Raw genomic sequence first — 16,676 nt, forward strand, 5'->3', positions numbered from 1 at the left:
TGTCCTATTCACGCTGTGAGACCCGTTTCTCCTTTCGGCCGAGTGTTACGGGCTGAGTTGTATCCGCCCAAACTTCATGTTGAAGTCCTAACCCCCAGAACCTCAGAATGTGACTGCATTTGGAGACAGAGTCTTTTACGGGATAATTAGGTTAAAATGAGGTCATTAGGGTGGGCCTTAATCCAATATGACTGGTGTCCTTATAAGAGATTAGGACACAGACAAGCAGGTGAATAACCATGTGAAGACACAGGGAGAAGAGGACATCTAGGTGTCTACTTGTCAAGGTGCGAGGCCTCAGCCGACACCTTGACCTCGGACTTCCAGCCTCCAGAACCGCGAGAGAATACATTTCTGGTGTTTAAGTCACCCAGAATGTGGTACTTGGGTATGGTGGCCCTGTCACACTCGTGTACCCTCTGAACACCCCGGGCGGGGGGAGGACGATGAGCAGAGTTCTAACTCTGGGGTGGGAAGCGGGCACGGTTTGCTGTGTGCCTGTCCTCCCACCGAAGACGACTCTGATCCCAGGAGCTGGAGAAGCCCCCAAGCCTTGTACGGCTCCAGGTCTCAGGAAGACAGTTCCCGGGGGGCGGGGGGTGGGGGGGGCAGGATGCAGGGTCCGTTCTGCTTAATAACACTAAGAGTCCCATCAGGGCCGCCAAGATAACTCTAGTGACAGTGGAGGAACAGCAGCTGTCACACTGTTTTGCTATCGGCTTTCTGGCACCATCCCTTATCTCCTCTGCAAAGCTGCTGCCGTCACTGGCCCCGATTTTTGGATGCACGGAGAAGCCAGCGGGTCGGCCAAGGAGCCAGTGTTCAAACCGAGCCCAATCCTTAACCTTGGCCCCGGCTTAAGATGCCATCTGGCGGGATGAGTCCTGGGTCCTGGGTCCTGAGACACAGGTCAGGGAGGTGGGCCCACGGGAGGCTGGCCCAATACGGCTCCCTCGGAAAGAAGGCGAGGTGGGCACTGGCTGGCAGACAGAAGGGAGGATTTTATTTCTCTGGAAGGGGAGGGGGAGGGGGAGCGGGTCAGGGCAGGGCAATGTCCTCCAGCTTCTGGTCCAGCGTCTTGAGGTCATCCAGGAAGCGGGTTGGAGTGAGGATGTGTGACGAGCCTGGACAGTAAGGGAGGGTTGGGGTGGGGGGGAGGCAGTCTCAGGACCCCCAGCTGAGGTCCTTGGGAAAGCAGCCTCTGATTCTGAGGACACAGGGGTCCTTAGAAACACGGGGGTCTGGCCCTCAGGTGACCCCCTCCCTGGGAGGCCCAGCCCCGGCGCCAGCCCCCGGGGAAGCTCAGGATACAGGCAGATTCAAGCCCTGCGTGGGCTCCAGGCTTTGGGGACCCAGCTGGGAGTCCAGCTGTCAGCCCCCCCCCCCTTCCTCCAAGGCACCTAGGAGACCAGCCCCAGCACCCAGGGACCCCAGTCCCGGCTGCTCACCAATGAGCACCTCCCACTTGCCATCGGTGGCCCTGGTCACCTCATAGGCGGCCCTCATCTCTGACATGGCCACGCCGCCCATGACATAGATGATGAGCCGGGGCCCCGCCCGTGCCTCCAAACCGGCCTTGTTCTTGTGCCAGTGGCCGAAGCGGGCACTGTGCAGGGGGAGGAGGGCAGAGGTCAGTCTCCGGGCAGGAGACTCTCCGCCCGCCCTCACAACCCTCAGCTAACATGGGCGGGGGTGGGGGGGTGTCCCCTGGGGCCCTCACCTGACTGCAGCCTGGGAGCTGGAGGTGGGGGCGGGGTCGGACACAAAGGGCCACAGCTTTCTGTCCAGCCGGTCCTCCACGACATCCTGGGGGCCACAGAGGGAGCCTCAGGTGATGGGGCCTGGGGTCTGGAGCCCCCCTCCCCCGGGTTTGTTCAGGGGCCAAGATCCTGGCAGACAGGAGCCCCCATCTGTATCTCTAGCCTTTGGGGACCCAGAAGTCTGTATCTGCAGTTCCTTGGGGACCCAGGAGTCCAGGCTCCAGAGTCCATAGGGATGGGAGGGGGAGGCCTGCTGGGCCCCTGAGTGGGGAGAGGTACCAGGTTCCAGAGGAACAGCAGGCAGGAGGCAGGCCCCTTGGCCTGCTCCTTTTTGTTGTTGCTGTTTTGCGCCCCCAGGATGGGCAGGGCCAGGTGGTGGGGAGGGTTAAGGGGGAGCAAGGGGACTTTTGGTGGGGGCAGCAGGGGAAGAGAATAGAGGGGGACACAGGAAGGAGCCAGCGGTTGGACAGGAAATGGGGCTCCCCCACGAGGTGCCCATCTGGTCCCAATTACTTGGATGTCAGCTTGGGACACTCCCCCGGCAGAGCAGATCGGATGCCAGAGGGATGCCCGTAATGAGGGATATTCCCTTAAGCCCTGAGGCTTAGCACCATGACATGAAGAGGACTGAGCCCCCACCTAGTCAAGGGCAGGACTTGGCGGGGGTGGGGGGGCACAGGGGGAGGTCAGGCCCCACCAGTGGTACCTCCATCACATCCTTGATGACTGGGGTCCAGCGGGATAACTGATAGGTGGGCTCCAGGCGCTCCCTCCGTTCTAGCCGACTTGAGGTCCCAGAGCCCTACAGGTGGTGGTGGGATGGAGGGGGGAGTGGTGGGACAGTGGGAGGATGGGGGAGAAGGAGGCGGGTCACAGATGGGGCTGGGGCTCGTCTGGCTTGGGGGAAGGGCTGGAGAAAAAGATGGAGAAATGGAACAGAGGAGCAGAGAGACAGGGAAGAAAGAGAGAGAAGGAGAAAGGGGCAGGGAGAGGGAGAAAGAGGGAAGGAAAAGGGAGGGAGGGAGAGGAGAGAAAATGAGAGAGAGAGAGAGAGAGAGAGAGAGAGAGAGAGAGAGAGAGAAATACGGATGAAATGAGACCAAGCGATGGGGCAGAGAGAAAGACAAGGAGAGGAGGTGGGGATGAGAAAACGGGAGCCAGGAGGTGGGCACAGGGCAACAGACAGGGGCTGGGAGGGGGATGAGGGACAGGCGAGGGGGACACGAGAGCCTCCCCGGCAGTGGAGGCAGGGTCAGGGAGGTGGGGACACACAGGGCCAGAGGGAGACAGGAGCGGCTGGGCAGGCAGCTGGGTGCAGGAGGCTGCTGAGTGTGTGTTTTGGGTGGGAGGTCGTCCAAGACCTCCAAGAGACCGGGGTCGACCGTGTGCCCTGATCCCAATGCTCGAGACCCTGCTGTCCGCCCACCAGGGCCTCAGGCCACACACCCCACCCCACACCATGACCGGGGCCAAGGTTCTGACTACACCTCGCTGCCCTGCTTATCATGCGACCCAAGACTGATGACAGCTGTGGGGCCCGCCGGTCCCAGACCTGATCCTGCACAGACCTCTCTGTCCTCCAAGAGCCACACCAAACCCTGTGCCCTGGCCCCGATGATGTGCCCTCCGCCCCCCGGGACCCAGGTTCTGACTCTCACGGGCACCCCCCCTCCCCATACCCACATTTGCTTCCTGCCCAGTCTCTGACCCACAGCCTGCTCCCGGCATACCCCGGGGTTGGTGACCGTGCCCCCCAGCAGCTCTAGGTTCCGGATGAGGCTGCTGTGTGCCTGCACGTTGGCATGCTGGATCAGCTTGGCCAGATTCTCCTCACTCACACCTGGCGGAAGAGGACGGGGGAGGGAGGGGCTCCTGTAGATGGGATTCTCACGAGGGGGGCCGGCTTGGGGAGGGCGGGGGGGACAGAAGGTGGCCATGGGGCTCCTGGGTGGTGGCGGAAGGAGGTCCCCAGACTGTGATGGGGGCATCCTGCATTTGGGGTGGGGTGGGGGGTGGTCCTCAGGACCGAGGGAGCCACTGGGGCAGGTGCTAGGAGGATCCCAGAATTCTGGATGGAGATCCCAGAGAGGACAGATGGGGGAACCTCTGGAATTAGTTGAGGGGGCTAAGTTCGGAGGAGTCATAGATGTGGGGGTCCCTGTGTCAGTGGAGCCCTCGTGTCGATCAAAGTTCCCCTAGGTTAACGGAGGGGGGTTCCCAGGGTCGAGAGGGGTATCTGCGGGGTCCAGTGTGCTTGGGGAGTGGAGGCGGCCCAAGGTCAAGGAAATTATGGGGTAGAGACAATCCCAGGATCATTACAGACCCCAGTGGACGGGGGTGTCCAGGGGCCCTCCCCCAGCCCACCGTTCCGCAGAAGGATGTAGAGCAACAGGGCCCGGATCTTGTCATAGGCTGGCACCGCCGCGTCCAGCAGCACGGGCACGATCAGCTTCATGGCGTCCTTGATCTTCTCACCCTCTGCATCTGAGCCCATGGCCAAGTCCTGCGGGCCGGGGGCGGGGCCAGGGCTGGGACACCCGCAGGGTTCTCGGCAGCACCCTGGGGACCCGCTTCATCCTACTACCGGGTCTCCGAAGATTTCATCCCTGTCCATCAACAGGTCCCGCCCCTCACAAGGCCCCACCTCTCCACAGGCCCCAACCCCGGGTCCTACCTCTCTATGCACCTGCCCACACCCATGTGCCAGGCCGGCCTCTGCACGGGATCCACCCCTCTCGCAGGCCACACCCCTACAAGGCTCCTCCCCTGCAGACCCGGCCCCCTCACGACAGGCCCGCCTCCCCGAGGCCCCGCCCCCTGCCCCAGGCCCACGCCCACCTGCTCCACAGCGCACAGCTTCTCCACCGAACCCTTGAAGTGCTTCATGCAGTCGTCGGCCAAATTCAGGTGCGTAGAATACTGCGGGGTGGAGGGTGGGGATGTGGGAGTTGGGGGTAACAGGCACTGAGACCCAGCCAGGAGTCTGGCGGCAGAGGGGGAGGGGCCAGGTTCTCCCGCCCCCGCGCTCACCTTGTTCAGCTCCTTCTGGTATTGAGGCATCTTTTTCAGGATGTGGGACAGGTCTTTGATGTTGGCCTGGGGACAGGGAGGCCGTGAGGCCCCGCCCTGCCCACCCCAGATCCCACTCCAGACCCCGCAAACAGATTGGGGCCCCGCCCCTCTCTGTGGGGGCAGGGCACCGTCCTGCCCATCCCGACGCAGGCCTGCCCCTACCTTGTCGGTGGTCAGCCTCTTGCTCTCACAGAACGTCTTCAGGAGCTCCGTGACCCTCCTGGCGGTGACAGCGGGCAGGGATGAGGTTGAGGGCTGGTGCCAAGGCTGTGGTTTGACGGCAGTTTGGGGGGGGGGGGGGGGTCACACAGCCCGGGGGGATGGGAGCCAAGGGACACGCGTCCCTGTACCAGGCCATGTGCCAGCCCACGTTGAGGAGCCCGGTTAAGAGCAGTGGCTCGTAGTGGGGGGGCTCACCCAGAGCCAAAGGCCACGCACCTGGCCCACGACGGGGAGGAGGGGACGGGAGTGGGGACATGGGCGGGGAGCACAGGACAGAGCGGCCGCACCCTCGGCGCCTGCCGCGTGCACGCACTTGGACACGTCGGCGATGTGCATGTGCCGAAGCTCTACCCACAGGTCATCGTCCTCGTCCAGCAGCACGGCTTTCTCGCGGGCCTCACTCAGCCCTGTGGTCTCGTACCTGCGGGACACAGAGGGTCAGGGCGGCTCGCTGAGGGCCAGGGACCCAGGTGGTGATGGGCAGACGGTGTTTCTGGGGTCCGCCCACCTGTACGTGTCCTGTTGGATGTCCAGCAGGTCATAGGCCATGGCCTGGAACGTCAGCTCATGCAGCAGAGGGGACACAGGGTCCGCCGCCCGGTCCACGATTAGTAGCTGTGAGCGGGTTTTTTCAGGGCCCTGGGAAGGGGGTTTGGCAGGGATAAGGACACTGACCCCGTCGCCCTTGGCTGGGGCTTCACCCCCACCTCCCCAGCACGCCCCCTCACCTCGCCCAGACTGGGAGTGTCCGCCTTGAAGGCATTCAGCTTGGCCAGGACGGCGTGGGCCAGCTGAGCTGTGTCCTCTGGGCCCCTGGGGGTGGGGTGGGCAGACAAGGGGGCTTAGGCTTGGGGAGGGCGGGGCACATGCTGGAGGTCAAGGATGGGATTAGGGATGGGAGTCGGGTGAGGGTGAGGACCGGGACGGGGGTCGAAAGTGAGGTTCAAGGCTGCATGCGGGATGGGGTCAGGGCCGGGGGTGGCCTCGGGCTGGGGTCCCCACTTGCGGTAGCGGATGGCCGGGTACTCCTGCAGCGTGGCGCACAGTGTGGCGATCTGCTGGGCCAGGGCCTCGATCTGCCGCGCCCGCTCCCCCGCGCGGAAGGGGCAGTAGAGGTTGTAGGTGCTGTGGGGGGCGTCCAGGGAGAACACCTGCGAGGGCACAGGTGCCAGGGCCGCCGCTGTGGGCACACACCTGGCCAGCTCGCAGCCTCCAGCACCTGCCGCCCCCTGCGGCTTCCCTGCTCTCCCTGCTCTGCTCTGCCCTGGTGGGGGTGGGGGGGGGGGCAGGGGACAGGCCCGGGGCAGCTTCCAACTAAAGCCAGCAGGAGGCGGAGACATACCCACCCCCCTCCCCCATGGGCAGGACCCCTCGGAGGTGTGCTCTATGCTGCCCCTTGGCAGCCCATGGTGGTAGGAACTCAGTTGGTTTCCTTTGTGACCTGATGTCCCCTTTCCTTGTTTCAGGGTCCGTTTCTGAGGGAACCCAGGATGTTTGATCAAGGACTACCCCCCTCCCCACACTCCCAGCCCTGGACTAGCTTGGGCTGTACCTGGGCCTCGTAGGGGAGGAAGGCCAGGTCGATCTCCTTCAGTGTCTTCACCACCTTTGCTAGGCGGGAGCGGCCCAGCTCACTGAACAGGGGCTCCGGGCAGGCTGGGGTGAGCGAGCGGGGGCATCAGGCCAGAGCAGCCTCTACGCCCCGACACCCCCCCGGCCCCCAGCCCGCGGCACTCACTGTCAGTGAAGAAGACGTGTGCTGCTTTGTAGGTGAAGGTCGGGGTTCCCCGGAAGTCTGCTATCAGGGCCTGCACTGACTGGGGAAGGCAGGACATTGTCCAAGCCTGGCCCTGCCCCCCCTCCGGACCCCTGCCCCGGCCCCCCAGCCACTGCCTGTCCCCCAACACATGCGCGCGCGCACACACACACACACACACACACACACACACACTAGCTCGCATAGGCACCTTCTCTGTGGGGCTGAGCAAATAAATGGCCTCCAAACTGGGGACGGGTTCTCGCCGTTTGTTAATGTCTTCGACAACTAGTAGAACAGAGAAAGGGACAGTGGCATTGGGGCCAGGGTTCACGGAGCGTCTTGGACTCGGGAGAGTTGGACACATGGGCAAGAGGGCTGGATGCTAGGGCAGGGGATGCTGTACTCCCTTGGGCACCTAAAGGGGAGGTACCTGCCCGTGGGTCACACAGCTAAGAGTTACTGGGCAGGGTTCTGCACGTCTCAGTTCACGGCCAGGCTCCCAGGGATCCCCCACAGAAAGTTACACGCACCAAGAGGCTCACGCTGAGTTCACCCTGGGGTCCTACACGGGGTTCCACACACAGGGGGTGCAGAGTCAGGGAGGCTGACCCCTTAGGAGTCGCAGCTGGGGAGTCCTGCACTGGAGGTCCGCCTGCCACAGGCTCCCACACCAAGGAGGGGGAAGGGCTGTCTATGCAGTGTGCTGCACACTTGGGAGTTCTGAACAATTTTAGGGGATCCAATACTTTAGGTCCCATCTGGGCAGCATTGGGGTGGGGGGTGTCCACTCACTAGTAATGCCCTCAGCCAGGATGTCTGACATCTTGCAGCAAGAAGACAGGATACGCATGCTCGGGTGGTCCATGATGAGTACCTGTCCGGACGGATGGACAGACGGACTGATGGACAGAGGAGCGGGCAGGAGAGGCTGCGGTGGGGCTGGGGTAGTGTGAGCAGGGCCGGCGGCTACACGAGCTGGCTGGATGGGAGGACCCAGGACCCCCCACCCAACCCCACCCTGTCCCAGACCCTCCCCCCACCCCCACCCCAGGGACCAGCAGCCTCCTCCCGGAGTTCTTGTGGGTCCCACAGTCAGGGCCCCCCACAGAGGCCTGGACAAGGCATTCTGCCAACCCCGCACCTTCCACTCGCCATCCTTTTTGACACTCCGGATGACTCCGCTCAGAATTTCTGCAGGGGAAGTAGGGTGGGCTCAGGATGCTGGGTTCTCTGGCCCCGACAAGCCCCCGAGCCTTCTGGGCGTCGGGGCTGGGCCTCCACCTCCACTCCTGTTTACTTCTGTCCTCAGTCTTGTGAGGTCACCCCTGGTGTCACCCCCGGTTTACAGGCAGGGAAACACGTTGAGAGAACAAGTGACTAGTCTAAGCACCCGCAGCCCCAAGTGGCTAAGTGGCCACTCGATAAATACCTGTCAGATGAACAAATAACTGAGAAGCCAGCGCTCACATACGGTCCACCTCCCTCCAGAGCCGGGATCTCGCCTCCCCATCGACAACCTCGCGTTCTCTGGGTGGGGACGTTGCAGCCAGACCCCCGCCCCACCTCCATCGGTTTCCCTGAAAAACCCCTGGCTCCCTGCTCTGAGATGGGCCTAGCTGCGGTCACCCCATCGCCCGACCTCCAGCCTCAGTTCCCTCATCTGTAAAATGGAACCAATGGTTTCCCCTCTCCGCATTACCCCTGTGCAGAAGGCTCCGATTGTTGCTTGGGGTGCTGGGGTTTGAGCCACAGTCGGCCCTGCCTAGCGGGGGGAGGAGGGAGAAGGGACAGGGCGGCCCCGCCTGCCCACAGGGTCATGTCCACTGTTATCAGGACCGACAGGGCGGAAGGAGCAGGAAGGAGGTGCTGAGGCCGGAACAACCCGAGGTGGGGGAGGGGACGACCTCCACCCCTCTCCCAAGATCCCAGACCCACGCGGCCCAGTCGCCCGAGTCCCCACGCCGCATGAGGATCGTGGGGGACCCGGGGTCCCTCACCCCTGGGCCTGGGCATCGGCCTGACCACGTCCCCTGAGCTCTCACACCACCTGGGGTCGTCGACCAGCGCACCCAGCCCGGCCCGTCCAAGAGTCCAGCCCCCCGGACTTTGCCAGGCTCAGAGACGCGGCAGTCTGGGCGTCCAGTTGTGCCCTCTCCCTGCCGGCACCCTAGGGGGTCCAGGAGTGCGAGCCCTGGTGCCTGTCTACGGCCACCCCTAGCCCGGTCCCCTTGAGCCCCCGGAGTCCAGCCTCCCAACTTTGTTCCGCTCCGGCACCGGAGAGCGGAGACGCCCCGCAGGACCAAGGTCCCGCCCGCCCCCTCGAGGATCGGGTGCTCGACGCCCAGCCCGGCCGCCGGGTCCCCGCCGCCCGAGTCCCAGGGTTCGTGCGCCCCTGGCCCCCGCCCCCCGGGAGACGCACTCACTTTCCCCCACCACCGCCTTCAGCCCCGAGGGCGCCATCTTCCCCCAGGGGCGCCACGGCCGCTTCCGGGTCTGTCCCAAGGTGGGGGCGTGGCCCCGCGCGTCACCCACGTGGACCCCGCCCTGCTGGGCCGGCCCCGCCCCCCCGGCCCCGCCCCCCCTCGGTCCTCGGGGAGGAAGGTGTGTACCTCGCCGAGCCGGTAGGTGTGTCCGCCGCAGACGCGTGTGAAGTCCCTCGAGGGGCACACCCCGACGACGCTCACCGACGTGAGCTCAGACGCACCTTCCCTGCTCGTGTGCGGCGAGAGCGCGGGATCGCCGGGGAGCAACGCTTTAATCCTCCCCAGACACAGCCACCACCCTGCCAGAAGTTTCTCCGTGGTTGACGGATGCTGTATGTCCAGCCGGCGCCGCGGGGGCCATACGCCTGTGACCCACTTGCCTTCCGTCCCCCAGAGTGCAGCAGCCGGCTGGACAGCATTTGATAAAGTCAGGAGGAGGCCTGGAGGGAGGCTTGAGGCTCAGCCAGCACCTACTGTGTGCCAAGGGCCCGTGCCAGAGTCTCACCCAGTCCCCTCAGAAACCCTGACGGGGGGGGGGGGGGGAGGGGGGGGAGTGCGGTATAGACGGTGAAGCTGCGGCTCAGCAGGGCCCTTGCCCAAGGCCACGTGACGAACAGGCCCGCTGGGATCTGAACCCCGGACTCTGTCCCAGGAGGACTGCCTGTCACATAGCCTGGCCCTCACCAGGGGCACTCACACCCTCATAGGCTGCTCGTCGCATTCATCGGCTGATGACTTCGTGGGTTTGGAGGCACGCTCAACCCCTTGCACGCTGACACACACACACGCGATTCACATGTGACCTGAAATTTCGCGCCAGCAAAGGGCGGCCACCTTGTCACACTGAGGGCACAGGCAGCAGCACCCGTGCAGAAGAGGTCCCGGGCGTCAAGCGTGATGCACGTGTGTGAACGCAGAGTCCAGAACTGGGTCCTTCATTTGGCCGTGTTTCTCGAGGCTTGGTCTGGCGCCTGGCCCTTTGCCACTTACACGGGAAAGGTGGCGGTGAATGACTCTCGGGTCTGCCAGGTGGCGCTTAAAGTTGAATGGAAGGGCGAGAGAAAATAACTCTCCACCAGAGGGGTACCCTGACAGTGTGGCCTTTAGATTTAACCTGAACGACATCACGAAGCAGCTCTGCAGCGGTCCAGGCAGAGAGAAGCAGGGGGTGTGTCTCGAGGGGCAGAGGGAGGGAGGTGAGCTTGGAGGGACTGCAGAGGGCTCGACTTGTCACTTGTCGTGGGACAAGATAGGACTAAGCCAGTCCGATTTGCCTGGGATTGAGAGGTTCCCCGGACACAGGACTTCCAGCCCTAAAACTGGGACGGTCTCGGGCAAACCGGGATGGCTGGTTACTCTACGTGGGGCTTTGGGGCTTTCTTTCATTTTTTCCTCCCTCTGTTCCTCCCTTCCCTGTTCTCTTTTTCTTTCCTTCAAAGCTTTATTGAGCGATCATTCACCTACCACACACGTCACTCACTGAGACCGGACAATTCAATGCCTTGTAGCAGACGCAGAGATGCGCACCCACCCCCGATTTTGGAACATTCCATTACTCGGAGGTGTTTGAGTTGTCTCCTGAGGACAATGGAGGCCAAGGTTGAGTTCTGAGCAGGGGAAGGAGGGCGTCCCTGCAGCTCCGGAGGGGAAGGATGGATTGCAGGGGCAAAGGGAGTTGTTGGGAGACCGGGAGACCCCCCACCCCAGCCTCTCAGCCTGTCCCCTGGGGGTGAAAGTCTGTAGGGCCTACCACCCCCTGCTATACACTGTGAGAGTGACCAGGGTGCTCGGCTGTTTATGGGCTGCATGGCATCCTGTCCACCCTCCGCCACCAAAAAAGGTTGAAGCCCTAACCTCTAGTTCCTCAGACTGTGACCTTATTTGGAAATGGAGTCGTTGCGCATGCAATTGGTTAAGAGGAGGCCACACTGCAGTAGGGGTGGGCCTTTATGCAATGTGACTGGTGTCCTGGCTTATGACGGCCTTGTGCAGACAAGGACACAGAGGAATGTCGTGTGATGACAGAGGCAGACTTCGAAGTCCTGCAGCTCCCAGCCCGGGAACACCAAGGGCTGCCTGCGACCACCAGAACCCGGGGAGAGGAAAGGAAGGACACACACACACACACACACACACACACACACACACACACACAGGTTTCAGAGCATGGTGCTGCCACACCTCAACTTCAGGCTGTACAACAATGTCTGTTGCTCTCGGCCATCCAGTTTGTGACTTTGTCAAGGCGGCTCCAGGAGACCAGTACATCCGCGGAGGAGCAGGGCATCCTGTTGGCATCGAGGACTTGGGGCTGTGGAGGCGGTGTAGACGTGGGCCCTGGGTGGGGGGGTCGCTGCCTGGGGAGGAGGACCAAGCTTCGCGCTTAGGGAGGCGTGGGGACGGTGTGGCCCATTTATTCCAAGAAGAAATCTTAACTGGTTTCCAGAAAGACATCTTGGGGAGGGGATGGGATGCCAGTGATACCCTCCCAGTGGCATCCTCTCCCAGGGCACTGAAAGAAAGCCATAGCTGCTTGGGGGAGGGGGCAGGGACTTTCCTCCTTGCCTCCGGTCCCCAGGCACTGAGATGACAGATCACAGGAGACAGCTCAACCTGACACTGGCGACAGGACAGGAAATCCCAGACCTTCTCGTCTCAGGGCCTGTGGTGGGCAGTCGGACCCAGGGCCAGTGACCAGGAGGCGTGGCCTGGAGACACAGAAGGAGCCAGTCTGCCTGGCGGCACCTCAGTGGTCCTGGGGTCCAGCTTCTTCCCCCAGCACCTGCAGATGACAACTGCCCCTCCAGCAGGCTGATGCCATCCTTCACTGCTTCCCACTGGGGGGCTCCACATCCTGCCCGAGCCGCCCTGGTGGCCCGTGCTCTCCCGATGGGGCCAGCCAGCCCCCGCTCCCCACCATGGGGACGCTGCTCTGGCTTGCTGTTGAGCCCCACCTGAGAGTCCCTGCGGCCCAGTGAATCCTGCTGGGCGAGGTCCAAACCCGGGTCCCCCTGCCTCCTACCCCCACAGCAGCACCGGCATCCTTTTGCAAAAACAATGATCTGGATCATCTTTATGGGGCTTAAGCCTGGGTGGGAGCAGATGGGGCGTGAGCTGGGGATTTGGGGCTGGGTATCCGCTCTCCCCACGTCACAATCTTTTAAAAAGCCTTCTCTGGCACAGGGCCGGGTTAGAGGCCAGCAGAGAGGGAAACCCAGGGGAGGGGAGCGGGGACCGTGATGGACCAGGAAGAGAAGGTGGACGGGAGCTCGGGCCCCTGCGTCAAGGTAAGCACACCCCCACACACCCCCAACTCAAGGGCCTGTGAATGACAAGACTAATTAGTTTGTAGGGCACCTAATTAGCAGGCAGGTCTCCTGAGACCCCTGACCCAGTTGCCACGGTCCGAGGAAGTGCTGGTGGGCACGAGGGTCCACGTGCCTAGTTCAGCCCCAGGGCAGGGGTCGGGGCTCTCAGTGCCGACCCCTGTGAGGTGGGAGATGCAGATTTGGGGGCAGCCCCTCGTATGTTTCCCTGGCCCACGTCCCAGCCCCCAGGCTCCCCTGCTGTCAGGCCCCAATTTAGGACGTCAGGATGCTGGCACCCGCAGCCTCTCCCTTGAGGCGGCACCACGTGAAGTGGCCCCGCTGGCCGGGCCCCTGGGGCGGGGGCCGGGCTCGGGAAGGAGGCTCAGGTCTCATTCTGAGCAGCTCTGCAGAGCAGCACGTCGGCAGGACCATGGTGAGAGCCGGGGAGGGGAGGGGAGGGGTTCCCAGCTGAGAGGCCGGCTGGACTGAGCGTGTCTGTCCCCCAGGCTGGCTCTCCAGACCAGGAGGGCTTCTTCAACCTGCTGACCCACGTGCAGGGCGACCGGATGGAGGAGCAGCGGTGCTCACTGCAGGCGGGGCCGGGCCCGGCCTCCGAGAGCCGTGAGAGCTGGCAGGGGGTGCATGGGAGCGGTGTGATGTCTGGGGGGGCAGGAACAGGGCAGGCCGTAGGAGTACGGGGAAGTGGCCATCCAGGGGGCCCGTGGGCAAGAATCTGCAACAGCACCTGGGAACCCAGGGCAAGGGACGGGGCGGGGGGGGGGGGGGGGGGAGAGACGAGCGTGTTTCCTAGAGAGCACGAGTGGGGGTGAAGAGGCAGGTTGGGGGCTTCAGCTGGGCCGCATCCCCTGCAGTCTGTGCATATGTTCATCCCCACATGCCTCTGCTTAACACAGAGAGTGGCCCCGCACCCGAGATGGACAGTCTCATGGACATGCTGGCCAGTACCCAGGGCCGCCGTATGGATGACCAGCGTGTAACAGTCAGCACCCTGCCTGGCTTCCAGCCCATAGGACCCAAGGTAGGTGACCTCCTGCTGGGGCTGAGCCGAGACCCTGCCTCCCACCTCCCAGCCAGGAGGAAATGGGGCCTCACCCTCACCTACCCATGACTTGCCCCCTAGGGATGAGTGCCTGGTAAGAGTGCCACCCTGTGTCCCTGCCAGTCACAGGACCCTGGTCAATCCAATACCCAGCTTCAGGTGGGATGACAAAGGCTCTCCCCGATGGGGCTGGGAGGGGCCCAAGGTCAGGCCGGGGGCACGTTAATGTCAGAGCCATGGCTGGAACTCGTGACTCCTGCCTCCATGTCTCAGGGTGTCCGAGAGGACAATGAACAGCCCCCCTCCCTGGGGAAGTTCCCTCCAAGGAAGAGGGCACAGGCGCTCATACCAAGGACACACGCATCCATACACTCCTGTGTGTCTATGACACACAAAATCACAGTAGCCTGGGTTCCGATCAAAACCCCAAATACCATCCTAAGTGTTGAGTAACTAAGGTGCCCAGAGGCTGGGAGATGGGGGTGCCTGGGTGGTTCAGTCGTTTAAGTCCTCGACTCACTATTTTTTTTTTAATGTTTATTTATTTTGGAGAGAGACAGAACACGAGCGGGGGAGGGGCAGAGAGAGAGACACAGAATCCCAAGCAGGCTCCAGACTCTGAGCTGTTGGCACAGAGCCCGGTGTGGGGCTGTGACTCACGAACTGGGAGATGACCCGAGCCAAGGTCGGATGCTTAGCCGGTCATTTCCCTCTCTCTTGGGATCCCCCCTTTTCAGAGCCTCCATAAGCCCCCGACTCTTGACTTCAGCTCAGGTCATGATCTCACAGTGATGAGATCGAGCCCGTTGGGCTCTGCGCTGGGCGTGGGAGCCTGATTAAGATTCTCCCTCTCCCTCTGCCCCCCCTTCGCTGGCATGCACACATGTACACTTTTTTTAAAGGTTAAAAAACGGGGCGCCTAGGCGGCTCAGTCGGTTAGGCATCTGACTCTTGATTTTGGCTCCGGTCATCATCTTGCGGTTCATGGGTTTGTGCCCCGAATCGGCCTCTGCGCAGACAGTGTGGAACCTGCTTGGGATTCTCTCTCTCCCTGACCCCTCTTCTCTGCCCTCCCCAACTTGCACTGTCTGTCTTTCCTGTAACATAAGTAAGTAAACTTGAAAAGTTCCTCCCTCTCGCTGAGCCCTCTTCATCCGCAGGACGGAATGCAGAAACGAGCCGGGACGCTCAGCCCCCAACCCCTCCTCACCCCTCAAGACCCGACTGCTCTCAGCTTCCGTCGGAACAGCAGCCCCCAGCCCCAGACCCAAGCCCCCTGAGGGCCTGACACGTCCTGGGCCCTACTTGGCCCCTAAAAGCAGACAATAAAACACTTCCACGAGAAACAAGGAACCGCGTGTGTGTTATTTCGTGGGTGGAGGGGCTAGGACTCAGGAGCTCTGCTGGGCGGCACGAAGGAGTTTCTCCTCCCGCTGCTTCCGTATCCTCTCTTTGAATTCTTCTAGCTCTCGGCGCTGGGGGTGGAACGGGAAGGAAGGGTGAAGAGGGCACACACCTCAGGGGCCTGGACCCTGATCCCACCACCCAGCCTGCCCCCTACTCCCCTAGGCCACAGCTTCAGAGTTCATCATCTACACTGGAAGCCCTGTGCCAACTACAACCAGGGTCTAAGTGGGATCGGTTTCATCCAGGAAGAGGGCACTAAGGAAACCATACGCCCCTCTGCTCTCAATTCTCCTTCTTCATGACTGGGGGTAAAATTTTCACTCAAACCCATTATGGTCACAGGGACCCAGGCACCCCCATCCCTTCAGGAGGCAGAAGAGTATGTTACTTACCTGGTCCTCCTTCTCAGGTGGCCACAGCTCCCTCTGTGGGGACAAAGTAACAGCTGGAAGCAGGAGCCAGGAGCTTCCGGAGACCCCCCACCCAGGGCAGGGTCGGTTCGTAGAAGGCAAACATGGCTCCCCAGCAGGTTGGTGCCCTACACTCTCCCCCACCCCCTGGAATGAGCCATGAATATTCTCCTCCATGCCCACCTTGCGCTGTATGACATAATCCTCAAACCACTCGGCCTGATTGGCAATCCAGAACATAGCCACAGGGAAGGTGAGGTAGAGTGTCATCTAGAAGGGCAGGGGGTAAATGAACAGAGCCAGGGATTAAACCCCTTCCGCAGTGTGCACAGGCTGCTCAGAGCCTGGAGGACCATCCTCCCGCAGAGCCAGGAGTGCCTCCTCGGGACTCCCAAGGACCCCAGAACTCCCACCAAGGGTACAGAAGCCTCACACCTAAAAGCCTAGGCCCCTAATAATAATAATAATAATAATAATAATAATAATAATTTAAGGGACCTCAAAGCCCCCTCTGAGTCTGGGAGACTCCTTCTCAGAGAAAGACACATACACGCACACGCACCCGACTCAGAATACAAAAGCTCGTACTACAATCAAAAGCATCTGCCCGAGGCCTCATTACCCACCCGTTCGTCGGATCTCTGAAACACCTCCAAACCCAGGAGGCCTCACTATTTACATTTGATCTATTTCTCTAAACATAGGCGTCTCCCTATCAGAAACACACATGCCACCCAGAGCCCCATGAGCTTCCCAAGTGTCTGGAGCCTTCCTTCTTGGAACCTCTTCCTCAGATCACTCCTCTCAGAGGTCCTTCCTCCCACCAACCCTCCCAGAGCCCCCTAACCCGGCGCCCCCTCCTCTAGGCTTCCGACCCTAAAGACCCCTCTCAAAACTCAGAAGCTGTCTCCTCAGATTTCCCTCTCTCTTGGAATCCCCGCTTTTCAGAGCCTCCTCGTCAGATCCGGGAAGAACCCAGCCGCCCATCCGCTCCAAAGATCACTGACCCGAAACACCTCCAGCTTCACCCCCATCTCGCTTCTCCTAGGCTACAAAGCCGCTTCCGCCCAAGGTCAACCCTCTAGCAAGACAGCAGCTCATTGGGCGTTCGCGGGCTCCACTACTGAAGCTGATTGGTCGAGGAGTTTTCAAGATGACGTCATCTTCGGGCGCCTCTTCTCTGCTTCCGGTCCCT

At 61.9% G+C, this 16,676-nt stretch overlaps 3 protein-coding genes across 7 annotated transcripts; 1 reads left to right on the forward strand and 2 right to left on the reverse strand.

The window, feature by feature from the left end:
- Positions 1 to 981: 981 nt before the first annotated feature.
- Positions 982 to 9,327, reverse strand: STXBP2 (syntaxin binding protein 2). 2 transcript variants are annotated; one of them, XM_019427896.2, is made up of 19 exons: positions 9,237 to 9,327; positions 7,955 to 8,004; positions 7,606 to 7,687; positions 7,022 to 7,098; positions 6,793 to 6,871; positions 6,607 to 6,710; positions 6,057 to 6,205; positions 5,783 to 5,867; positions 5,563 to 5,693; positions 5,368 to 5,475; positions 4,995 to 5,052; positions 4,791 to 4,856; positions 4,599 to 4,679; positions 4,125 to 4,263; positions 3,491 to 3,600; positions 2,467 to 2,562; positions 1,721 to 1,806; positions 1,449 to 1,606; positions 982 to 1,124 (listed from the first exon to the last, which is right to left on the reverse strand). In XM_019427896.2, exons 1-19 carry the CDS (start codon positions 9,271 to 9,273, stop codon positions 1,039 to 1,041), a joined length of 1,782 nt encoding a protein of 593 aa, XP_019283441.2. In that variant the 5' UTR covers positions 9,274 to 9,327; the 3' UTR covers positions 982 to 1,038. The 2 variants fall into 2 exon arrangements, with proteins under 2 accessions (XP_019283441.2, XP_053753230.1); XM_053897255.1 differs by having other exon boundaries at positions 7,606 to 7,712.
- A 1,930-nt stretch (positions 9,328 to 11,257) lies between these two features.
- PCP2 (Purkinje cell protein 2) lies at positions 11,258 to 15,017 on the forward strand. 4 transcript variants are annotated; one of them, XM_019427887.2, is made up of 6 exons: positions 11,258 to 11,558; positions 12,480 to 12,583; positions 13,015 to 13,037; positions 13,111 to 13,225; positions 13,519 to 13,643; positions 14,825 to 15,017. In XM_019427887.2, the coding sequence occupies exons 1-6, from the start codon at positions 11,272 to 11,274 to the stop codon at positions 14,942 to 14,944; spliced, it is 774 nt and encodes a 257-aa protein (XP_019283432.2). In that variant the 5' UTR covers positions 11,258 to 11,271; the 3' UTR covers positions 14,945 to 15,017. The 4 variants fall into 4 exon arrangements, with proteins under 4 accessions (XP_019283432.2, XP_019283433.1, XP_019283436.1 ...); XM_019427888.2 differs by lacking the exon at positions 13,015 to 13,037 and having other exon boundaries at positions 11,264 to 11,558; XM_019427891.2 differs by lacking the exon at positions 13,015 to 13,037 and having other exon boundaries at positions 11,264 to 11,558; positions 13,162 to 13,225.
- On the reverse strand, positions 15,009 to 16,594 carry LOC109254188 (protein PET100 homolog, mitochondrial). The gene is made up of 4 exons (XM_019427892.2): positions 16,489 to 16,594; positions 15,665 to 15,751; positions 15,464 to 15,496; positions 15,009 to 15,139 (listed from the first exon to the last, which is right to left on the reverse strand). Exons 1-4 carry the CDS (start codon positions 16,513 to 16,515, stop codon positions 15,056 to 15,058), a joined length of 231 nt encoding a protein of 76 aa, XP_019283437.1. The 5' UTR covers positions 16,516 to 16,594; the 3' UTR covers positions 15,009 to 15,055.
- Positions 16,595 to 16,676: the final 82 nt, after the last annotated feature.

Source organism: Panthera pardus, unplaced genomic scaffold, assembly GCF_024362965.1.
Source record: "Panthera pardus isolate Hobbes unplaced genomic scaffold, ASM2436296v1 HiC_scaffold_8, whole genome shotgun sequence".
NCBI lineage: Eukaryota > Metazoa > Chordata > Mammalia > Carnivora > Felidae > Panthera > Panthera pardus.

Bases quoted from the DNA above. Each gene is read 5' to 3' on its own strand.
- STXBP2 (XM_019427896.2), bottom strand. From the start codon at position 9,273: ATGGCGCCCTCGGGGCTGAAGGCGGTGGTGGGGGAAA. The intron at 1,807-2,466 runs GTACCACTGGTG...TGTGGCCCCCAG, and splicing joins TCATCAAGGATGTGATGGAG to GATGTCGTGGAGGACCGGCT. The intron at 1,607-1,720 runs GTGAGGGCCCCA...CCCCCTGCACAG, and splicing joins AGCTCCCAGGCTGCAGTCAG to TGCCCGCTTCGGCCACTGGC.
- PCP2 (XM_019427887.2), top strand. From the start codon at position 11,272: ATGACGGCCTTGTGCAGACAAGGACACAGAGGAATGTCGTGTGATGAC. The intron at 11,559-12,479 runs GTACATCCGCGG...TCTCTGGCACAG, and splicing joins AAGGCGGCTCCAGGAGACCA to GGCCGGGTTAGAGGCCAGCA. The intron at 13,226-13,518 runs GTGAGAGCTGGC...TGCTTAACACAG, and splicing joins GGGCCCGGCCTCCGAGAGCC to AGAGTGGCCCCGCACCCGAG.
- LOC109254188 (XM_019427892.2), bottom strand. From the start codon at position 16,515: ATGGGGGTGAAGCTGGAGGTGTTTCGG. The intron at 15,497-15,664 runs GTGGGCATGGAG...TTGTCCCCACAG, and splicing joins ATTATGTCATACAGCGCAAG to AGGGAGCTGTGGCCACCTGA. The intron at 15,140-15,463 runs GTAAGTAACATA...TTCCACCCCCAG, and splicing joins CACCTGAGAAGGAGGACCAG to CGCCGAGAGCTAGAAGAATT.